This window comes from Pelodiscus sinensis, chromosome 19, assembly GCF_049634645.1.
Source record: "Pelodiscus sinensis isolate JC-2024 chromosome 19, ASM4963464v1, whole genome shotgun sequence".
Lineage (NCBI taxonomy): Eukaryota > Metazoa > Chordata > Testudines > Trionychidae > Pelodiscus > Pelodiscus sinensis.
Window position 1 is genome coordinate 10841805 of NC_134729.1, and position 23196 is coordinate 10865000.

A 23196-nucleotide genomic window follows, 5' to 3' on the forward strand; every position below is an offset into this window, starting at 1 on the left:
CTGTTGGCATTCAAGAACGCCTTTTTTCGAAAGAGCACTTTCGAAAAAAGGCGTTCTTCCTCGTGAAATGAGGTTTACCGCCGTCGAAAGAAAAGCCGTGTTCTTTCGATTTACTTTTGAAAGAACGTGGCTGCAGTCTAGACGCAGGTGAAGTTTTTTCGAAAAAAACCCTGAGTCTGGACACAGCCCAAGTTGGGGTGGCACATTATATCTTAAAATGTTTCTTTCTTTTACAAGTATTCTTGCTGACTTTTTTATCAGCCAGCTGTTACCCAATAATTACCTATGCTTGTTCTGTAAACTAGCCAAGCCTCAGAAACATCCACCCTCTGTGAGTTCTGGGTACATTATTCCACTGCTCAATTATTAAGTTAATGAAGTGGCATGCCTCAGTTTCCCTCTTCTTCAGCAGAGCAGGTTTTTAATAGTCTGTTGTGAAACTTCAAATTTATTCACAGGTAGTAACTGAGAAGCTTTATTGCTACAGTGATTTTTCTTTACTTAGCAGTAGGTGTTTGCCAGTTACCATTTCAGCAAGCCCAAAAGTTTTTTTTCCTGAAAGAGAATCATATACAATGTTGCAGGGTTACTTATTAACACTAAATTTATTTTCATGTATACATCTTGTTATATACCATGTCTTTTATTTGGACAATTTCCTTCTGAGGACAGTGTGTTACCCCCTCTTGAAGTCTTTGACTAGTAGACACCTTCTATCCCTGCACTGTCACTTATGGAGGGTTAGAACTGCCTATAACAGACAGGCAGCCTGCATCCACATACACTTTTAAGTTATCACCAACCGAGAGACTCAGCCTTGAAAAGGGACACAGTGAAATTCCAGAGTTTTGATTATTTATCACTTTTATGTTCTGCTTTCAAAGCACACAGCAAAACCACAACCCTACGGTGGCTTCTCTCTGGAGTACATGAAGTATCTTACAGATTTTATGTACCCACATCAAAGCAACAGTCTGATTAGTTAGAACCATTTTAAGGCTCACGATTAGGGTTGCCAGGTGTCTGGTATTCTACTGGACAGTCCTTTTTTTGCGCCCTCTGTCCAGTAAAAAAATTCAGAAAATACCGGACATGTGCAATGTCTGGTATTTTCTGTTTTCCGGATGGGTGCTGGATGGAAGCCTGGTGGGGGTGGGAGGAGTGGCTGTGAGGTGGGGCGTGATCGGTGCTGGGAGCCTGTGGTTGCATGAGGAAACCAGGTGGGGGGAGTGGCTGGGAGTTCCAGCCGACCCTCCCTACCCCTGCCAGGCTTCTGCACGCAACCAGAGGGAGTCCCAGGCTGGGAGGTGGGGCCGCGATTGGTGCTGGGATCCTCTGGTTGTGTGCAGAAGCTGGACAGGGTCGGGGGGAGCGGCTGGGGGGGGGGGCACAATCGGTGCTGGGAGCCCTCAGCTGATTGTGTCTGAGGAGGAGTGACTGATGAAGGGAATAGATTGAGTGCTGATTCAGTAAGAAGTGAAGTTTGTCGTTTTTTAAATATACCTTTTACTAGCGTGGAAGTCAAAGAAGAGGTTTTGAAAAATAAGAAATAGATAAAAGCTGCACAGTCTAATGCAAAATATATGATGTAGGATGTAGACTGTTGATTGTTTATGTCATGATTATGAGGGTTAGCCAGCAGCCTGGGGATTAAGGGGTTAACTACACCTAGCCAGGTGGAGTGACCAATAGGAATGTAGGTGGGACTTTTAAACTGGGACAAAGGAATTTGGTTTTTTTTCCTTTCTCCCTTTTGTCTCTGAGAGAGTTCTCTGCAGCTACAGAGAGGGACAAGCATGTCTCTCTCTCTCTCCAAGACACCATTCTTCATTTTCTGTAAGTAGGGTAAAGTTTAGGTAGTTTCGTTAGGTTTTATTGTTTTAAGGATTGGGTATGGGATCTGAGATCTGGCACTGCTTAAAAGATGTTTTGGCTTTTCTTTGTAACTAAGTTCTAGGCCCATGGAGTTTCTCCATGAGTATATTTTGTTACCCTGCTATCTAGTCATTATGTTTGCAACAGGAATATTGTTGTAATAATAAAAGTTCTTTCTTTTCTTTTTATTAACCTGGCAGTGGTTAATGGTGTGCCCTGATTTTTATTTTAGGGGGAAGATTTCCCAAATGATCTTTCCCCTGGTTTCGTTAGCAACATTTGGATGGTGGCAGCGGAAGTTTTATTCCCAAGATCTAGGGTTTTAAGATCTTGGGGGGAAATTTTATACCAAAGCCTGGTAGATAAGGCTTTGGGGTACCCTTGCTGGCCCCCACTTCTGCATTTATCATGCCAGAGTGGGGAAGGAGCCATGACAGTTTATAATAAAGTTAAATATTAAACATAGGATGTGTGTTTGGTGTGGGTGTTTTTTTTTTCTCCATAGATTTTTAGCCCATGTGTTCAGTATTTTTGGGAGACCATCTGGCAACCCTACTCATGGTTTTTGATATTGCCTCTCTTATCAAAGTAGCAGTCTGATTTGTTACCCCCCCGCCCCAAAAGGAAAAAATCCAGAACCCATTGGCATTTTGCGGAATTTGGCTGTCCAAAATATCAGCCACAGCTTGGCCTGTAACAAGATTTTGAACCTTATAATGCGTTGAGATACCTTTAGGGTTAAATGCCAGAAGACAAGCAGCACTAGTTATCTGTGTCTGGCAAAAGCTGTTTTGTCAGTTTGCAACTTCAAACGAAAGGGCATTATCCAAACCAAAACCAAACCAATTTATTTAAAACCTACAAAACAGATTTACAAACCTATCATGCCTAGATTGCATTCTCTTTTATGCATTTGACCAGTTAAGTTTGAATAGAACCCCTTACTTCCCTTTGAGCAGACTTAACAAAAGCGTCCACAACCAACTATTTAAATCAGAAGACTTTTTGCCTGGATTATTTACACATTCCTCAGGAAAGAGGTTGCAAAGAAACAAAGGAGATTTTTCCTTTCCTATAACACTTTTCCTACTTGCATTTTTTATAACATTTGCTCGATTACTTCCACACTCCACAGAGTAAATTTTTCACTTTTCTCCTTAATTATTTGCTCATTCTTCAACTGAAAACTTCATTAGTTTAAATATCACCATTCCAAGTAATTTTCCAAGAATTTAAATTTTCAATGCCTGTACTTACTGAACTCTTGTCCTTCTTATTCCTGCCACAATACCCCCTTAGGACTTTAAAGTTTTTTGTTTTCCACTATCACTTATTTGCTTTTTAATTCTTTGTGCCTGATCCCACTTTCTGTGCTGAATGGTCCCTTTCCATGGACACACTTTTTTGTCTCTTACTAATTCAGCAAGACGGGTGGGCTCCTTAATTATCCCCAACACCTTCTGGTTCCTTTCATTGGGCAAATCCAAATGTTTATTTCTGCAGTCAGCCAATAATCATTTGCAAGCTTCTCAGCACAGTTTTTCATAACAGCCAGATTGCAACAGTATCTCTTTTGACTGGGATTAAGGGTTTGTAAATCAGTAAATATTTCACCAATTTGCTTTTAAGGTCTGCACGGTATAAACATACACTAAAACACTGTGAGACCATGTGCTGTGCTTATACTTTTGCTATATTTTATTCCAAAGATACACTTTACCTCTTCTCCTTTTGATGAGTTTTTTTTCTGATTTTTTGCACCAATGTGCCCAGTTTGTATTTACTAGCAAGTTTTAGTCTTATTTGTCATGTACCCTTAAGACGATATACGAGGGAAGAACAGAAACACCAACCTTCGTTCTTTTGGGCTTGCCCCTCATATAATTGTGGTTGCAATGCAGAAAACCCCATTTCATCTTTTAAATTTTCCAGCGCCACCTTTTCTATTCCTGTGCCCACTCTTCCGGCCCTGTGAAAGTGCTGGCAGCCTGGTGTTTAACAACAGGGGACGGCGCTTCGTTCTTTTCCAGGTTTTCAACAGCCTTTTCCAATTTCTTATTTTCCTGCTTTACTTGTTCGAGCAAATCATGTGCCTGGACAGCCTGTTGCTCTGCCAGCAGAGGATCTTTCCAGTGCTTGAGAGCCTGTGTTGCTTTCTCTATTTTTTCCCCCGTTTATTTGGGAAGTGAGTGGAGTAGAATGCTGTGTAAGCCACCTTATATTAATTGCAAAATTCTAGCTTTTTTATTTTTATTCTCCTTCCTTCCCAAATTTCCTCTGGATCTCCTTTTCACTCAGGAATATTGTCCCACTCCCTGGAAGCAACTGCCCCCACTTGCCTAGTGGGGAATTCTAACTTTTGCCGTAGGTTCTCAATAATTAAATCACAACGGATATGATCTAGAGAGGCTGTACCTCGCTTCAGGGTTAATCTTTTTATTATATCCTGTAATACTTGATTCTCTTTTTTTAAGTTTCCCCCTCACTTCCTCCAATTGTCCTACAGCTACACTCAAATGACTCTTTTCTATCTCAAGCTCTTGCTTATATGCTCCCAAATTGACCTTCAGTTGTTTGGCTCACACTTAATTGCGCTGTGAATACTTAAATCCTTCCTTTGCTGCAGCATAGAGAAGTGAAACTGCTGCTGCCAAACCAGCCTTCTGCCCTGGTTTCTACATTTGTTCTTACTAAAGGTATCCTCCAGGTGAAAAGTATCCTCCGGATCTTCAAATTTAAATATGACTTTCATCAATTCAGGACGAGCGGCCCATGGCAATGATCCGGCCTTTAAGAGCTACTTTTCCCAACCCGATGGGGCTGACACTAATTTAACTACTGCCACAAAATCCATCTCTTCCCTCTGCTCCCCTCTTCCTTTTTTACAAAACATTATCACCCTCTATTCTCCCACTCCTCTTGGTTCTTAAGATCTCGTCACCCCTCGGTGGACCCAAGACCTTACCAGTGTGTAGATGAGAGGGGGCAGCTTCCCTCCTACACTTTCCTAGGATAAAAAAGAAGCAGTACAGGCCTCAACACCCTAGTGTCCCAAGACCCCTCCAGTGTATAGCCAAGAAGACTGTCCTTCTCCTATGCTTTCCTGAGGTATATTTTACTTGACTCAGGGTTTCTTCCTCCAGGCAGACAGCCTCCTCCCCACTCTCCCCCCCGGTAGCTAACAAGTATCACTTTAACAACCTATTACTTTAACAGCAAATTCTTTCACACGCCAGTACTTAAACAGTGGATTCATTTATCTGTCGCCCGCATTCTCCACCATCTGTCACAAGAGATCGCTGTTCTACGGTTGATCAGGCCACTCAACAAGGCATGTGATCTACATCACAGAAGAACAAACCCACAGTAGCCCAAATATACGTTTAACAAGTTTTATTGTCAGCAACTCCAGAGCAATTCAGAAGCAATATATATATATATATATTAGTAATAAGTAATTTAAAAGCTTTAAAAGCAATGCTTAAATTGAATGATTAACAGTCTAATTCTTAACTCAATTTTGCAGCCTAATTCTTAACCCAGTTGTGCACACAGTCTCATAAACACATTCACACCTACCACTGACCTTCTGGGGCTGGCCAAGCCAGAGGTAATGTTGATTAATTTGCTTGAGGCAGAAGTCCGACATGCACGTCACCCCAATATACCGAATTGATGGACTCCCCTCCGTGTGTCAGAATGGTGTGGTATATATCCCTTTGGCAAGGGACACTTCGAGTGGGGGTGCTGTCCGATGATCTCACCACCTGCGGGTGTGTAGAATTGGGTGTTGTAAGCAGAATGTTCCAAGATTGGTCGTAAGCACATCCCTTTTGAAAGAGGGATGTAAATTAGGCAGATCGAAAGTGCAAATGAAGCATGGATTTAAATATCCCATGCTTCATTTGCATATTCATGTCTGATTGCTGTTTCAAAAAAGGGCATTTTGAAAGTGAAACTGCAATCTAGACACGGTTCTTTCGAAAAAAAACACAACCCTTTTTCAAAAGATCCCGTACTAATTTTTTCAGGAGTTTGGGATCTTTCGAAAAAGGGTGGGTTTTTTTTGAAAGAACTGTGTCTAGACTGCGGTTTCACTTTTGAAATGCCCTTTTTTGAAACAGCAATCAGATGCAAATATGCAAATGAAGTGCAGGATATTTAAATACATTTGCACTTTTGATAGGCCTAATTTACATCCCTCTTTCGAAAGAGGGATGTAGTTTAGACACAGCCCAGGAAGGCGGTGAAGTACTGGAATTGGTTACCTAAGGAGGTGGTGGAATCTCCATCCCTAGAGGTTTTTAAGTCTCCAATTGACAAAGCCCTGGTTGTGTTGATTTAGTTGGGATTGGTCCTGCCTTGGGCAGGGGGCTGGACTTGATGACCTCCTGAGGTCTCTTCCAGCTCTGGGATTCTACGATTCTATGACTTTTACTCAGTTACATTTTTTTCCAAGTAGCAGTACTTTTACTTATGTAACTTATTTTGGTACTTTTTGCACCACTAGCAACAGCAGAGAGGAAATGATTCTGCCCCGCCTGGAAAGGAAACACCCTCGATCCCTAAGAATGGGAAATGTGGTGTCATGTGACCATTTCCCTGGGAGAGCGTGATGATGGCCCCTATAAACTTCCCCAGTGGCAAGAAGCGGAACAGAGCCCTCTGCAGCCATGGAGTCGGACAGCTCCTACCGCAAATGGGACAGCGCCGAGGAGGTGGAACTGAGCCTGCCGGAAGCGAGTGGTGCCAGGAGAGGACGGAAAGGTGAGTTGGGGTGAGGTGGGGTGGCCTTGCGGGTAGGGTGAGGAGCTGCCCGGGGAGGCAGGAGGCCCGTGTCCGACTCCTGGCTTTGCTAATTAGAGGTTGGCCAGAAGCAGGGGGGTTTCTCTCTCTCTCCTTCCCAGTTAGCTCTTGGTTAAGGCTGGATATTCCCATCATCCTTTACTCTTCCAGGGCATACCCCTTGCTGGGTGATGGCAGTACCTTGGGTGTTGCTATTTGGGGCATGACACTAGCCTTGTGAGCCTGCCCCCATCTTCCTCCTGCACCGTAAGTCAGGGGCATCTCAGTCTGGGGTCACAACAACCCCAGCCAGTGTTTGGGGGTCACGCTCAGCTGCCCCTCCCCAGGGGAGGGGGGTTCCCAGTGTGAAATGGAGCACGGGGCGCTGAGAACCGCCGCCAGGCATTTACCCTACAGTGAATCTCTCCCTCCCTCTGCCCCATCGGTAACCATGTTTCAGGCCTGGTGACCCCCAGACCCTGGGAATGGGGGGAGGGTTTGATCCAGCATGGAGGGGTCTCACCCATGTTGCTCTCCACAGCTCTTTGCCTCCCCGAGTCCACCCAAGGCAAGGCCATTGCGATCCTGTACGTGCTGCTGATGCTCTGCTTTGTGGTGTTCACCGCGCTCGTTGCGGTGCGGCTCGGGAACCGTGAGTCTCCTCTTCCTTTCTGCCCTGGCCTCTGCTCTCCCCGTTACTTCCGGGAAGGTGGCGGCTCTGCCCGGGGCTTGGGGGATTTCAGCCGCGGGGCACAAACCTGGGCTGAGATCAGAGGCTCAGCTGCGACTTGAATTATGGAGCAGGGTCGTGGCTGGGTCACTGCCGCTCAGCTTTGCATTAAGGGACCCAGCTGGATCTAAGGGCGGAGAGTTGCCTGAGCCCCCTTCCACCGCCCGGCTTTCCATTGTGCTTGTGCACGGAAACCTCCGACAAATCCCACCCAAAGACCATGGCTGGGCCATGAAGTTGTGAAATGGAAACAGTGCAACGGGCAGGCTGAAGATGCCTCTCGGGGGGGGGAGGGGTCCTCTGGAAGTCAGAGGGGGGAGCGGGTCCTGCACACGCGCACTGCCACCATTGCACCTTACCACAAGGAGAGCTTTCCCCAGACACACACGTTCCTTTCCTTTGGCATCCTGCAGCCCGCTAACCACGCACAAACGGAGCCCGGCTCCTGGGGCAGCAGGCAGCTGTGTGCTCTGCACAGCACTCGGAGCCAGCGTTCCCTCGAATCTCTTCCATCCATGTGCAGAATAAATGCTTTGTGCACTGAGGCATGTGTGAATGTGCACTACCTGGAGCAACACAAAAACCTAGCAGGGCAGGAGGGATCTGCTAAGCAGCTGGGCATTAGAATCTCTCCTGCCCGGCTGCACAATCACCCAGCTGCCCGAGAACACGGCGCAGAGCCCTGCACGGCTGCGGGAAGGCTGAGCCATCTGATTCTCAGCTTTGCATGCCCCGTGACTGTGTGTGGCAGTAGCAGTGGCACCGCACTTCCTGGGGCTACTGGCAGCCCAGTGTAACATAGAGCAGCCCCAATGCAGCTCCGCTCTGTACCTAGGGCAGAGCTGGTGCCCAGAATCATGAATCCCTGCGCTGACACCAGGACAAATGAAACCGGGGATCACAGCCAGTGTGGGCTAATGTCACCAGGAGCCTGGGGCAGTAACGGGGAGTTCTGTGCACGTCACAGCACACTGACGCCCCTAGAGATATGGGTTTTCCCGGCTCTTTAATTTAACTCTACCAAGAGGTCTCCTGTCTACAGTGTCTCAGGGTCTTGAGGACGCCCAGCTGGATCGAGAAACGATCAGAAGAGATGCCAAGAGAAATCTGTCAGATCTCCAGCACGACCTAGGTGGGCGGATCCAGGAAACATTTCTGTTCCTTGCCTGATATGGCAGACCGTTTTGGGTTCTTACACCTCCAGGGATGGGCGAACTGGGCCCTCGGGCTCAGTTGTGTGGTTGCTGGAAGTCGGTGTTGCTCCAGGGACTTCAGGGGAGCTGAGCAGACACAGCTCTAGGGGTCTGAGCCCACCTGGAACAGGGTCTGTGTCAGGAGGGGGTCAAGGGCAGGAGCTGTTCACTGCTCTTAGAACTTCTTGTCCTGTTCCTAGGATCACTGATTGTCCAATGAGATTTTGCTCTGATGAGGTCACCATTCTGCCAGTGTCTCATTGGCCGAGTGTTACCCCGCTGTGGGAGGCTTGGTGCAGGTGCACTTGGCCTGTCCCAGGAGTAGTCAGGTGTCTGGGTCCCCCATAAGCAGCTACTGCTTGAGAGAGGGGACCAAGACCTGTCTCCCCCAGGACAGACCCAGCCCAAATGAAGCAAGGAAGCAGGAATCTGGAAGAGGGTGAAATGTGGTGGGTTGCCAATCACCCAGCAGTCACCCCTGCTAACCCACTGAGGGGTAAGACCATTGCAGAGGGGCAGGGCAAAGAGGAGCCCCCATGCTGGGGGTGTCGGATGCCCCTGGATTGCCTCAATGCAATCCTGGGTCTGACTCGTTCTTTCCACCCCACACCTCCTGCCTCTCTCAATAAACGCTGCTGTTCACTTGCTGATTTGCCCCCAGGACTCTGAATGCAGCAGTGAGCCTGGGCCCAGCTGGACTGGCTGGGTGCTGCCTGTCACGGGTGCTGAGCAGGTCCCTGTACCAGTGGGCTCATGGGCAGCTCCTGCTGCTCCAAAGGGCATTTGCACTGCAGCTGAGTTGAGGGTGGCTGGTGTTGACGCTACTGCGAGGGCCGGATCTCAGGAGCTCTGGCTGCTGACTCCCAGTGTGTTCTTGAAGGAGTTGGAGCATCTCTCTGGGCCTCAGTTTCTCTATCTGTGAAAAGGGGAACAGTTCTGGTCGTTGTGCAAGCGAGCAATTCAGCTCAGGGAGAGTCTTTTTAAAAGACGACTGGGACTTTTCAGCTTAGAAGAGAGGAGACTATGGGGGGACAGGATAGAGGTTTTTTAAAATCAAGGCTGGTATGGAAAAAGTGAATAAGGAAAAGTCATTTACTTGTTCCGATAACAGAATTGGGGGTCACCAAATGAAATTAATGGGTTGTGTTTTCTTCACACAACACACAGTCAACCAGTGGAACTCCTTGCCAGAGGATGTTGTGCAGACCAGGATGTTAACAGGGTTCAAAAAGAGCTAGATACATTCATGGAGGACAGGTCCATCAATGACTACTCGCCAGGAATGGGGGCCTTAATCTCTGTTTGTTAGAGGCTGGGAATGGGCAACAGGGGATGGATCACTTGGTGATTCTCTGTTCTGTTTATTCCCTCTGGGACACCTGGCATTGGCCACTGTCAGTAGCCAGGACACTGGGCTAGATGGACCTTTGGTCTGACCCAGTCTGGCCGTTCTTATGTTCTCATCTCGTATCTGTGCCGTGCCCAGGACACCAGGGTCCTGATCTCAGTTGGGGTCTGTGAACACCTGGAACACGGGGCCTCAGTCTCAGCGGGGGCTTCTAGGCAATAAGAAGTGAAACCCATTTACAGCCTTACCAAATGCTCCCTGGAAGGAGGATGCTGCTGCTGCATCTGGTACCAAAGGGCTTTCCTTGTGCTCCTGGCGCCCCCTGCAGGCGATGAGGGTAGGTTCACACAGTCACTCACTAGAGACTTCTGCTACATTCCTTGGGCTTCATCCTGCCTGGTCTCTACCTGTGTCTGTCCTTAGGGCTACAGCTCTCTGCTCCTCGGTTGGGCAAATGCAGCCTTTTGATCTCCTTTGGCCAGAGCACAGGTCTGTGCCTCCCTATTCGGGCCCCAGCCAGGCACTGACTCCCTCCATCCCTGCCAGCTCTGCTGGGCACCGATTGGCTGCTTCTGTGTATCCTTTCTAGGCAGGCCTCCAGGAGCCATCTTCCTTGCTCCTTCCTGGGGCTGGGGTCAGGGGCACCATTTAGGTAGGGCAGGGGGCTCTAGCCCCCCTCCCCCAAGTTCAACCCCCTCTGAATTTCGAATTTGAAGTCTGCTTAAAACTCTTAACTTCAACAGAGCTAGCGAGGCTTCTATCTTTGCCCTTAGAGCCGCCAGTTTATTTATAAGCCGAGGAAGGCAGGGTGACTCAGATAGTAAAAGACTTGTCGTTCAATTAATTGAAGGGTCATTTTAGATGATCATGAAAATTTTGCCAGGTTCTCCAGTTAGAAGATCGGCAACAAAAGGCAGGAATAAATCTTGAGGCTGGAGAGAGTTAGAGTGGTGTGCCCCAGGGGTCTGTTCTGGGACCACGGCTGGGCAACTTACTTATAAGTGATCTGGATAAAGGGGTAAACTGTGAAAAGGCAACATTTTCTGCTGATACAAAATTACCCAACACAGTTAAGTCCAGACCTGACTGCAAATAGTTACAAGGGGACCTCACAAAATTGGATGGTTGGGCAACTCAAGGACAGATGGAATTCAATGTGGATAATGCCCAGGGAACTGCACTTGATGATCTCACAAAGTTCCTTCCAGTTCTAGCCTCCTATGACTCTACAAAATGCAAAATAATACACATTGAAAAATAGAGTCCCAACTCTACATAGAAACTGATGGGGCCTAAATTAGCTATTACCACTCAAGCAGGATCTTGGAATCATTGTGGCTAGCTCGCTGACCACATCAGCTCAATCAAAGATGCTAACAGGAAACTGGGAACCATGAGGAAAGGAATAGCTAACAAGACAGAGACTATCATGCTGTCTCTGTAGAAATTCACGGTATGCTCATATCTCGAAGGCTGTGTGCTGACGTGGCTGCCCCAGCTAAAAAAAGATATGCTGGATTTGGAAAAGGTACAGAGAAGGGCAACAGCTTCCCTCTGAGGAGGGCTTAAAAAGATTGGGGCTTTTCAGCTTGAACAAGTGGCAACAACAGGGGGATATGTCAGAGGTCTATACAGTCATTAGTAGTGTGGAAAAACTCAGTGGCTATGTCTAGACTGGCATGATTTTCCAGAAATGCTTTTAACAGAAAAGTTTTCAGTTAAAATCATTTTTGGAAAAGAGCATCTAGATTGGCAGGACTCTTTTCCGCAAAAGCACTTTTTGCCGAAAAGCATCCGTGGCCAATCTAGACGCGCTTTTGCGCAAAAAAGCCCCAATTGCCATTTTTGCGATCGGAGCTTTTTTGCGCAAAACAAATCTCAGCTGTCTACACTGGCCCTTTTACGCAAAAGGGACTTTTGCCCGAACGGGAGCAGCATAGTATTTCCACAAAAAGCACTGATTTCTCACAGTAGGAAGTCAGTGCTTTTGTGGAAATTCAAGCGGCCAGTGTAGACAGCTGACAAGTTTTTCTGGAAAAGCGGCTGATTTTCCGGAAAATCTGGCCAGTCTAGACACAGCCAGTAAGAAAATTTTATTTCCTCCTTCACATGACACAGGAAGGCCACCTGAAGAAATGTAGAGGCAGCAGGTTTAAATCAAAGAGAAGTTATTGCATTAAAGTCAGCCTGTGGAGCCCTTTGCCAGGGGTCGGGGTGAAGGCCCAAACTGCTAAAAGGTTCCAATAAGAAGTTCATGGAGGGTGGGTTCATCAGTGGCTACTAGCCAGGATGGGCAGGGATGGGTCCCTGCCTCTGTCAGAAACTGGGGATGGGCGACAGGCGATAGGTCACCTGGTGACCCCCTGTTCTGCTCGCTCCCTCTGGGGAACCCGGCATTGGCCGCTGTCAGGAGACGGGACCCTGGGCGAGATGGATGCTCGGTTCTGCCCAGTGTGGCCGTTCTTACATAGAACCCAGAGGCAGCTGCCCTGCCGTAATGCACCAAGTGGCACCCCCCCCCCCACCGAGCCGGGACAGAAGCCAGGCATCCCGGTGGGGTCTCCTAGCAACAAAGTAAGAATATCGGAGACTCTTGCGATTCACACAGTTGCTATTACTGATTCTGCATATTCGCAAGACTCTCCCGTCCCTCCCGTTACACCCCATCCCCCGGCCTGGGAGGGGGGACGCCGCATCGGGGGACCTGTTCCCGGACGGCAGCAGCAGTTCCGGGGCCTGCCCCCACTCACCGCGGTGGAGTTCATTGCAGCGGCCGGAAGCTGCTGCCCCGCCGTACTGCACTCGGGGATTTTGCCGTTGGACACCCCTCCCCCCAGTGACATGGCTGAGATCTGGGGGGAAGTGGAGCCCGGGGAGTGGAGCTACGTTTCTGCTTTTCCCGCCATCACTGTTGGTGTGTGTGTGTCTGTGTGGGGGGCCAACCACTACTAGTGCCACCTCCCCCCACTAGTCCTCAGGCCATCCAGAGACTCTGGTCCTTGCCGCTCCCACCCAAGGATTTTGGGGGAGGGGTGTCTCGTGCCCCCTTAGCTCCCTCAGACATCGCCCCGGCTGTTTGGTCTGGATGAATTCAGTCTTTCTGTCTCCCTTTTGCAACTCTCCCCTCACCGGCCGTTACTGGGGCCTTTGATGAACGTTCACTCACTTTTCATAGCTGAGCTTGCCAGGAGGTCGATCTGCAGACCGCGTGTGTGTCTTGGGTGGGAACGGGAGGAGAGTGCACATTGCAGCAGCACAGACACCCTCAGAGAGGGGGGCGCGTCCCCCACACATCAATTATACTCCGCTACCAAGAGGTCTCCTGTCTATAGTGTCTCAGGGTCTTGTGGAAGCCCAGCTGGATCGAGAGACGATCAGAAGCGATGCCCAGAGAAATCTGTCAGATCTCCAGCACCACCTAGGTGAGCGGATCCAGGAAACGTTCCTCACCCTTTCATCCGGCAGATCTTCTCTCGCCTCAAGTCAGAGGAGAGTCAGTCCCAGGGGTTAAACTCTTGGCTGGTGATGGCCGTGGAGCCGAGCTGGCTTCCGTGAGCCCGGGAGCTGGCCCACAGCTACTCCTCGGAGGGGTGTGATTTTTTTCACACCCTTGACAGGTGTAGCTTTTCTGACCCATCCTGTTCTGTAGACAGGACTGGGTTGATGGAAGGATTTTTCCATTGATATGGCCACGGTCTCTTGGGAAAGTGGGTTAACTGCCATGACAGGGACACCCCTCCTGTTGTAGTGATGGTCTACACTGAGGTGCTGCAGCTGGCACATGTTAGGTGTGGCTCTACCCTTAAAAGCTGCTACACCAGGTCCTGATCCTAGGACCACGGATTGTCCAATGGGTGTTTGTTCTGATGAGGTCATGCTTCTTCCTTGTGTCCCATTGGCTGAGAGTGTCACCCAGGTGGGCAAGCCCTGGGCAGGAGTAGAATTGGTCTGTCCCAGGAGTAGGCAGGTTTCCGGAGCCCCATAAATGCAGCTACTGCTGGGGGGAGTGGGAGCTGAGTCCGGTTTCACCCAGAACACACCCCAGCGGAGCCAAAGAAAGGATCTGGGCAGAGGGAGGCCCCAGTCTGCCCGGGGAAGTGTGGTGCCCAGCCACCCAGCAAATGGCCCTGCCAACCCACGGAAGGTTGGGACCATTGCAGAGGGGTGGGGCAAAGAGGGGCCCCATGCGGAGGGTGTCAGATGCCCCTGGATTGCCTCAATGCAGTCCTGGGTGTGACCCGTTCTTTCCAGCACACTCCCCCTGCGCGGGTCCCTGCCGGGTCTCTCTGAATAAACGCTGCTGTTCACTTGCTGATTGGGACTCTGAACATGGCAACGAGCTGTGCCCAGCTGGACTGCCTGGGTGCTGCTGTGCTGCACATCGCGGGCACGGGGTATGTCCTGGTAGCAGTGGGCTCATGGGCAGCCCCTGCTGCTCCAAAGGGCGTTTGCGCTGCAGCTGAGTCAAGGATGGCTGGTGTTTAGGGTACATCAAGGGCTGGACCTCAGGAGCTCGGACTTTGGTCCCCCGTTCGACTGCCGACTCCCCATGTAACCGGGAAGGAGTCTTGGCGTCTCTATGAGCCTCAGTTTCCCTATCTGTGAAATGGGGAACATTTCTGGGCTGTTTGCCTCTAACTGTCTCTCACTCTGGGCCTGGGCAGGGCTGACCTCAGCACCTAGCACAAAGGGTCCTTGATCGCAGGTGGGGTCTAAAGGAGCACAGGGATATAACTCCCTAACAACTATAAGTGAAACCCACTCACGATTGCCCGGAATTTTCGCACACACCTGGATGAACAGTTGTGCTCCTCAGGGATGGTGCATGGGGTCGGGGCAGCACGAGGGCCTGTGTTGTTAGTTCAAAGGGGAACTCCCCATTCTCTCCTCTTTCTTTAGAGTCGAAGATGTCCAATGAACTCGGCGGGCTTAGCAGTCAACTTCTCAACGGTAGGTTCTGCTGAGGTTTCGCGCCATGTTGGGCATAAGCCGCTCCGTGGGCTGCCAACCCAGCATTCTAAGTCACGAGAGAAGCTCACGAGACTGGCTTAAAATGCACGAGATTTTCAAAAATACACTAAACATGGGGCTTGATTGACGAGTGTTCTGGTTTCCGAGCCACTCCGGTCTCACGTGGGTCACTTTAAAGCCGGTCTCTGCTCCCGCGAGGGGCAGAAATTCATTTTTAAATGAAAGCCGAGACTCCAATCTGCAGAAGGCCCTGGGGGTGTGAAGAAAGATCAAATCTCACAAGACGGGTAAGAAAATCCTGGGGGTCGGCAGCATGGAGCCTTGCAGGGAACTTGGGCGAGGGCTCCCCCCTTGACGTGCCCTGGATGGCAGGTGTCAGCCCTGTGTTGTTTGCAGTGTCCGAGGAGCTGGCTGGGCTTAGGCGAGGGATGGAGAAGATCCAGGCTGATCAGGTGAAAGACCCATCGACGCTGCAGAAGGTCTTGGGTGAGAAAATCCTTTGCCCTCCCACGCCACTGCCGGGCAGGGGGAACCGTGGGTCTGAGCTTCCCGCGTGGAGGTCAAGCTACTATGGAAGGAGAGAGGGGACGACCCTTCTCTGCCCCAAGCCCTGCTCCTGCTCCACCCACCCCCACTTCTCCCTTCTCCAAGCCTTGCCCCTACTCCACTCCTCCCAAGCCTCTCTGCTCCACCCACCCCCACTCCTCTTCTCCAAGCCCCGCCCCGCTTCATCCTACCCCCCACTCCTTCCTTCCCCAAGCCCCGCCTCTGCTCCACCCACCCCCACTCCTCTTCTCCAAGCCCCGCCCCTGCTCTACCCCGCCCCACTCCTCCCTTCCCCAAGCCCCCCTGCTGTAACCCCCACTCCTCTCTTCTCCATGCCCCGCCCATCCTCTACCCCTCCCATCCTCATTGCATCCCTTCCCGCAAGCCCCTCCCCCAAGTGATGTGATCAGGGGATTACTGGGAGGCCTGGCCCAGGCCCAGCCCCAGCCCCAGCCCTCCACGCCCCTGGCCCTCGGCTGTGCCACTCGCTGGAGGGGAGTAGGGGTGCCGGGTGTCTGGTTTTCACCCAGACAGTCCGGTATTTGTGAGCTTTGTCCGGTAAAAAAACCCCAGGAAATGCTGGACATTTCACGTTTCCTGTTTTCCCGGGATGGAAGCCCGGAGGGGACAATTTTCCCCTGCCGTGTCTGGCAGGGGCGAGGGAGTGAGGCGCACGGCAGAGTCGGAGTGAAGGCCGCACCTGCTCCCCCCTCAAATGGCCCCCACCCTCTGCCGACTCCCTCCCCGTCCCCCGGCTTCCCTGTGCTTACTGGATGGGAGCTGCACGGGTTTAAAAACGGGGCCCAATATGGCGGCCATCTTAAAGGGGCAGACTCCTTTTAAAATTGTTTTTTAATTTTTTTGTTTTTGCTCGACAGTTCTGTCCTGGGGGGCCTTTTTTTTTGCTTGACAATTTTTCCTCGGTTTTTTTTGGGGGGGAGGGGCTGGTAGTTTTTGTTAAACCATCTGGCAACCCTCGAGGGCAGTGGGAGGCTCTGAGTGTCAGGATGGCCCAGGGAGGTGGGGCTTGGGGTTGGCTGCGCCCTGCTCCCATGCGTCCTTCCCAGGTTTTATCCTGGGCCCAGTTCCTGCTGCAGCCCAACCGCCAGCACTTACGCCGGCGCAGTCCTTGGGTGAGCAGGTGACGGGCGCCCTCTGCGCCGAGCGAGGCAGCACCTGGGACGCTTTGGCTCCAGCTAGAGTCATTCCAGCTTCTCGCCCCGGAGGGCCCCAGTTCACCCCCCAGGTTGCTGTTCAAGAGTGTGTCACCCACACGCTCGGTGGTGTGGCTCCCCGTCCCACGCAGGGGCACCGAGACCGCTTACAGAGAGAACGAGTCTCATGGGCGGCGGGTGAAGCCCCGCCCTTTCTTGAAGCCACACCCCTTCCCCCAGACCATACCCCTTGAATAACAACCAAGCCCGGCCCAATGCCAAGTGGGGGCCAGGGCTGCTGTGTCCCAGACCCAGCCCTCCCCAGCCACCAGAGAACCCCCCAGCTCCTCCCCAGCTGCTGGAGGACTGCACTGCCACAGCTCAGCCCCAGTCCCTGCTGGGCAGTGTGGGCAGTTTTGGGAAGACAATGCCTTCCCTTGCCTGCATTCTCCACTGCCCACCATGAGTCTCCTCTCCAGCCGGAGCTGAGAGCCCCGCTGGCTTTTAGCTCGGGCCGTAGAGGGTCGTGCACTAGGCTGCAGGCTGGGTGCTGCCGGGGGGTGCGCTGATCGCTGTGTGGGGGACACGCGTGCCCAGAGCAGTGATTCTCAGCCGGGGCTCTGCCGATGACACCTACGCTTTCCTGCGGGGCTCACGCCTCCCTTCCAAAGGGTGGGGCTCTGTGGGTGGAGCAGGCTGGCAATGCCCGGCTGTGTGTAAGTGCTTTGCCGGCCTGTGGTCTCGGTGCCTAGGTGGGAGTGGAGGGCCGGAGCGGCGGCCGGTGGGGGGCTCTGATTTGCTGCGAGCTCACAGCGCCCGTGGCCTGCAGAGGGAATTTGGGACGGCTCGTCTGTTCTGCGATCAGGCCCGTGCAGGGCCAACCTGAGCTGGATTCTGAGTGAGGCTCATTCTGGGGCGACTGCGCAGGGGTCAGGGCCCTGACGACGGGCTGACAGTGCCAGAGAAGCATACCGGGATGCGGAAGAGGAGTGGGGCTAGCTCAGAGTGGGGCTAGCTCAGAGTGGGACTAGCTCAGAGTGGGGCTAGCTCAGAGTGGGGCTACCACGTACAAATTCCCTCCACGTTCAGTTGGCTTGTCGGAAAATCAAGGCGCCTGTGAGAGCAGAGGGCTCGATAATCCCACAATGGGCTCCGCAGGGGGCTGGCAATGGGCCCCGGCAGCCTGTTTGCCGATGGCCGGACACATAGATCGACATGCCCAGCTGCCGGGAAGGGAGCGCCGAGCCCTCCCAGAAATATCAACCTGTTGATTCCGGTGCGTTTGTCTCCCCCTTGCTGCCCTGGCAGAGATAAGGAACCTGACACACAGACTGTCCCAGGAGCTGGCAGAGATGAAACAGGCCCATGGCGGGCTCCAGGAGGCCGTGACCAAGGTGCAGGAGGAGTTACAGAGAGTCAAAGGTAAGGGGGCAGCAGGTGTCACTGGTTAGAGCTTTAACCTCGAACGCCCAGAGTCACTGAAAACAACAGGGACCAGAGCATCCCACTGCCTGCACAGCTCCCCCGGCACAAACACTGGCCACATCTCCCCAGCTGGGAGCACCCAGGGGCTGAGACTGGCCCAGATGTGTCCCACGCCACCCTCCCGCCTGGCACTGTTTGGTGGAATGCCTTGAGCTCCTGAGGGGGTGTAGAACCAGCCAGGGCCTCAGGGAGCCATCGGCTCTTCCCCGGGACCTGCCTTCCACCCAGTGGAGATGGGCCCAGCTGGAAAACCTGTCCCTCACAGCTAACTCCCTAATGCAGCCTAGCAGTCGGGTACTGTGGGTCTGGCAGAAGCCAGGAGATGGTGCTGTTGGACCTGCGCTTGCAGGGTCTTGTCCCAAGCATGTCTGCAGGATTCAGTGTCTGCAGCCATGCTGGGGGGTTGGTTTCCAGCTGGGACGCTTTGCTGTGGGGGCCGTTGCAACTAGCAAGGAGGTTTGCTCCCTGCTTGACCCCTCTCTGACTAGGAGCAGGTCTCTGGGCAAAGTTTTCCCTAGGAAACGGGGCATCAAAACATGGGCCCCTCTTCCCCAGGGCCGATGTACAGAGCAAAACTCCGCAAGTCACACTAGGAAAATATGAAATCCCGGATTTTTTTTCCTTGGGAAACCAACCTACCAGGCCCTGCCATCTGCTGCCACAGGTCAGAGGCAGGCCATGCCACTCATAAAGCAACCCCCAGGTGGGCAAGGGTGGCGCGATATGGCCAGCGTTCTGCAGCCGGCCTACCAAGCTGTTTGATCTGGCCCATGGTCCACCTTGCAAGAGGCAGCGGTGAGACCCCACAGGCTCCTCTGCTCCCAGACCCCGCTTGGCTTGAGGACAGGTTAGGGTACGAAGTCTCCTCTTTCCCCCCTGCCGTAAGGGGCACAGGCTGCGTAGATGTTCCAAATGGCTGGCAGATCCCTCTACTGCACGTCCTGGGGTGGAGGGGGCAGGGGAAGGGAGATTTTGTGCACTCCCTGCCCCCAGGCAAATCATTGCAGCTGGGGTGGAGGAAAGCGGAGAAACTCTCTTCCCCCCCGCTGCCAGGGTCGCGCGGTGCTGAGAGGGAACCTCCAGCCATTTGGAACAGCTGGCAGCTCCCTCTACACCCACCTGCCCCCAGGATTCGATTGGCCTGGGGTTGGGGGAGTGCGAAGTCTCTTGCCCCTCACGGGTGCGCGGCCCTGAACAGCACATGGAGGGGACCCATGTGGCTGGGGCTGCCGCAGGAGGGCGTCTGCCTCAGGGCCCCATTGGGAAGCTGGTTGGGAGCCACTTAAGGTAAGTGGCTTCTGGCCAGAGCCTGCCTCCGGCATCCCAGCCCCTGCCACTTCCTAACTCCCTGCCCCAGGTCACCACCCAGACATATCCCGCCCAGACCCTCAACTCCTGCTACACCCCCTCCCCCAGGCCAAAATTCACTCCGGAACCCCAACTCCTGCCCAGACCTGGCTCCTGAATCCCCTGCCACAGTCATAACCCCCTTCCTCACCCAAACTCCCTCTCACACCCCACAGCCCTACCCCAAGTTCCTTTTGCACCAACCTCCCTCCCAAACCCCACAGCCCCTCCATGGAAGTGTGGCCCTTGGTCACTTTCCAAAATCTTAGCATGGCCCCCCCCTCAGAAATTATTTCCCCCTCTGCCCTACCCCAGGGGGTGAATGGCAAAGTATGAATATTTGCAACAAACTATTTAGCAAGTTTTTCAGAAGGGAGAAGGGAAAATTCTTGGTCATGGGCGGCCGGTATCCTAGGCTGGGGAAGGCACAGCCACCCCAGACTGCCAGCCTGGCCCTGCCTGCCCTCCGCCCCCAGAATGCCTGGTGGGTGGGGGGGCATGTATGTGAGGTGCTGCCCTGCCTCTCCTTGCAGGGGGGGAGGAGAGAGGCAGCTTGGTTCCTGGGGGGCTCCTTCACCTCAACCTTGAGGTCATTAGGGCAGGAGCTGGGGGTCCCCACCCTGGGGTGCTCTCCCTGCTCTGGACACTTCTCTAACCCCTGCTGATTGCAGACAGCTCACGGCAAACACAACGTATTACACAGCCACCAGTGTAACAAAGAATAAGGATAAAATGGGGGAGACGAAACAAAAATGCCCCCCCCCTCGCTCTGTACTCCTGACTGCGTTGAGGTACCCCCTGACTTCCCTCATGTACCCCTAAGGGTACTCGTACCACTGGCTGAGAAACACTAGGCTAGACCATCGCCCTCTCCCCATTGCTCCTGGGGACTGTCAGTCTCAGGGCCCTGATTTCTCATGGACCCTTCCCCCTCCTCTTGATTCGGGGGCCAGCCCACCTGAACCTCCCTCTGAGTTTGAGGAAGGGGCCAACATGATACAGGCTCGTCGCCTACTTTGATTTCTCACAGGCTCGACCTGCACAGAATGTCCGTCTGGCTGGGAGGTTTTTGAGAAAAATTGCTACTTCTTCTCCTCGGTGACTAAAAGCTGGGAGGACGCGAAGCAGGCCTGCATCGACCAAGGGTCTCAGCTGGTGATCGTCAACACCAATCTGGAACAGGTTAGCCCGCTGCCCCCACTCCTCCTGTGGGGCATTAAGCACAAGGGGCCAGTCTGCAATGCTACCCTAGGGTGAATTCGCATCACCCTTACCCGGAGCAGCCCCTACCCATGGCCCGCGGCGGGCAGAGGGCGGCTGCAGTCCCATAGGGGTTGGGAGCCAGCCCCCACCATGGAGGGAGAGCAGGGAACAGGAGCCGCCACCCATATGCTGGGCTGCCAGTTCCTGCTGCTGGCCTCCCGGTGTGTATGGGGAGGAGCAGCAGCCCCGCACGTGATGGGAGGCGGGAGTGGGACCCTGCACAATAGATTAACCGGTTAAACCAAACGTTAACCAGTTAACCGGGATTTTACTCTAGATTTACCCCAATCAGTGAGATCAGAGTCTGGCCTGCATAGGCAGTGTCTTGGGAAGGATGGGGGGGGGGGGGGAGCTTGACAGGACCTGGCTACTTAGAGTCATTTGAAAAATGCTGAGTGAGCTTTGTGACCAGAAAGCTCAGGGTCAGGGGTGGATGATTCGATGGGAATCATTGGGCCCTGCCAAATTCACAGCCATGCAAAATGTGTCCCACACTGAAATCTGGCCTTTGTGTGCTTTCACCCCATGCTCCATGGACTTCCCGGGGGAGAGCAGAGTTCCTCACATTGGGGGTCCTGACAGAAAACGGCGCTACGGGGGGAGCTCACAAGGTTATTTTAGGCGGGTTACGGTGTTGCCATCTGTACCTCTGTGCTGCCTTCACAGCTGTGGGGCTGGAGCACGGTGGTTGTAATATTGGCCGGGCGCCCAGCTCTGAAGGCAGCGTCCCGCCAACAGCAGTGCAGGAGTAAGGGTGGCAAAACCACACCCATGTCGCCCTCCCTGCTGCACTGCTGCCTTCAGAGCTGGGCAGCTGGAGCGTGGTGGCAGCTGACGGAGGGCCCCGCTCTGCAGGCAGCAGCGTAGAGCTAAGGGAGGCATTACTACGCCAGATCATCCTCACTACTGCGCTGCTCCTGGCGGTAGCTCTGCTGTCAGAGCTGGGATCCCAGCCAGCAGCCGCTGCTCGCCAGCTGCTCAGCTCTGAAGGCAGCGCCACCGCCAGCAGCAGCGCAGAAGTGAGGGATCACAGGGCCACAACCGCCCCCCCTACCCGCAGTCACCTTGTGACAACTCCTTTGTGGGCCAGGACCCCACCATTACAACACTGGGACATTTCAGCTGTAAATAGCTGAACTTATGGCATTTACTATAACGTCCTGTGACCATGAAATTGACTTGAATTTGGTAGGGCCCCATGAATCAACATTCAAGTGTGTGTGCAGTGAGGGGGAGGAGAGGACAGTTCTCCTGGCAGCAGGAGTCACCGATCTCCCCCCCACCACACACATATCAAGGCAGCTGGAGCCAACTGGCCTCTCCTGGCCGACAGTGCTCTGCTTCTCCGTGGCAGCAGCGGGAAACAGGGGTCTGGCAGGGCAGCATGATGGAGCAGGGGGAGGAGCAAAGGGAGGGGCTTAGGGAAGGGGTGGAGCTGAGGTAGGGCAGGGGTGGGGCCTGTGAGAGGGGAGTTGTCCTGGGTCCTTCCTCTAGGATACTGCGGGGGCGGGGGTTTGCTCCTGGCTCAGGCTCACATCCCTCTAGGCCCTGACAGTCCCCCCTCTTGGACCCGTATTTAACCCCCTGCCCAGTGACCAGGGTGCAGAATGGGATCAATGGGACTGCAAGAGGATTCTTTGGTCCCCCTGCATGGAGGAGATTCATGGGATTCACAGGCTGGAGGACCGAAAAGGACCTGCAGCCCTCAGGGCCCAGCGCGGTCCCATGCAGCCTCCGGAGTGTCACTTACTGGTACCGTGGGAGCACCTAGAGGCACCAGCCAGAGCCCTCTCGCGCTCGCTGCTGCAGTGTCACAAAGCCAGTCCCTGCCCCACACAGCTTGCGATCCAGGGCTCACTGCCCCTCCCGAAGGGGGGTGGTTACAGGGCGATGGGCAGAGACGAGGCATTTGAATTACAGCTGCTCTGAAAATGAGCTTTTTTCCCCACGTGTCGAAAATTTCATGGGGAGGTATGTGGGGGGAGGGCGGGGGAATGTCTGTGTTGCAAATTTCTGGCTGAAACATTTCAATAGGGCGGGGCTGCAGCACTGCCTCCTGGGAGCCGTCGCTTGGACGCCTCGTGCCCCCCGTTCTCTGGAGGTCGGGCTTCCCGGTCAGTCTCCCACGAGGCAGCACGGGAACGTCTCTTGAGGAGAGGAAGTGAGGCATCATGGGAGTGCCTGGTGCATCATGGGAAATGTAGCCCTAATGTAAAGGGTTGGATAAATGGGGAGGGGGGAAAACTGCAAGGAGGGGGTGAGACTTTGCAAGACACAGGCCCCATATAACCCCCTCCCCTCCTGCTTGGGATCATGATTATCTCCGGCCTCCATTTTCCTGCACAGGTGTTTTTGGCGGCCCACGTCACTGATCCCCACGTGTACTGGCTGGGCCTCAGCGACTCAGCGGCGGAAGGGGAGTGGCGCTGGCTGGACGGCAGCCCCCTGACTATCAGGCAAGGCCCTGCTGGGGCAGCCACTTTGGCACAAGCGCTGGCC

General features: G+C 53.1%; 1 protein-coding gene across 4 annotated transcripts in view; it reads left to right on the top strand.

Annotated features, from left to right (window-relative positions):
• The first annotated feature begins 1719 nt into the window (after positions 1-1719).
• LOC102449016 (CD209 antigen-like protein C) overlaps positions 1720-23196 on the top strand; it is a 22091-nt gene continuing 614 nt past the window's right edge. The window contains exons 1-10 of one of the 4 annotated variants that reach the window (XM_075902259.1): positions 1720-1836; positions 6386-6642; positions 7202-7312; positions 8433-8522; positions 13264-13353; positions 14831-14881; positions 15299-15388; positions 17911-18024; positions 20465-20616; positions 23044-23153. In XM_075902259.1, the coding sequence (XP_075758374.1) occupies positions 6549-6642; positions 7202-7312; positions 8433-8522; positions 13264-13353; positions 14831-14881; positions 15299-15388; positions 17911-18024; positions 20465-20616; positions 23044-23153 (902 nt within the window). In that variant the 5' untranslated portion in view covers positions 1720-1836; positions 6386-6548. The remainder of the gene's footprint in view (positions 1837-6385; positions 6643-7201; positions 7313-8432; positions 8523-13263; positions 13354-14830; positions 14882-15298; positions 15389-17910; positions 18025-20464; positions 20617-23043; positions 23154-23196) is intronic. The other 3 variants (XM_075902260.1, XM_075902261.1, XM_075902262.1) reach the window with 3 other exon arrangements.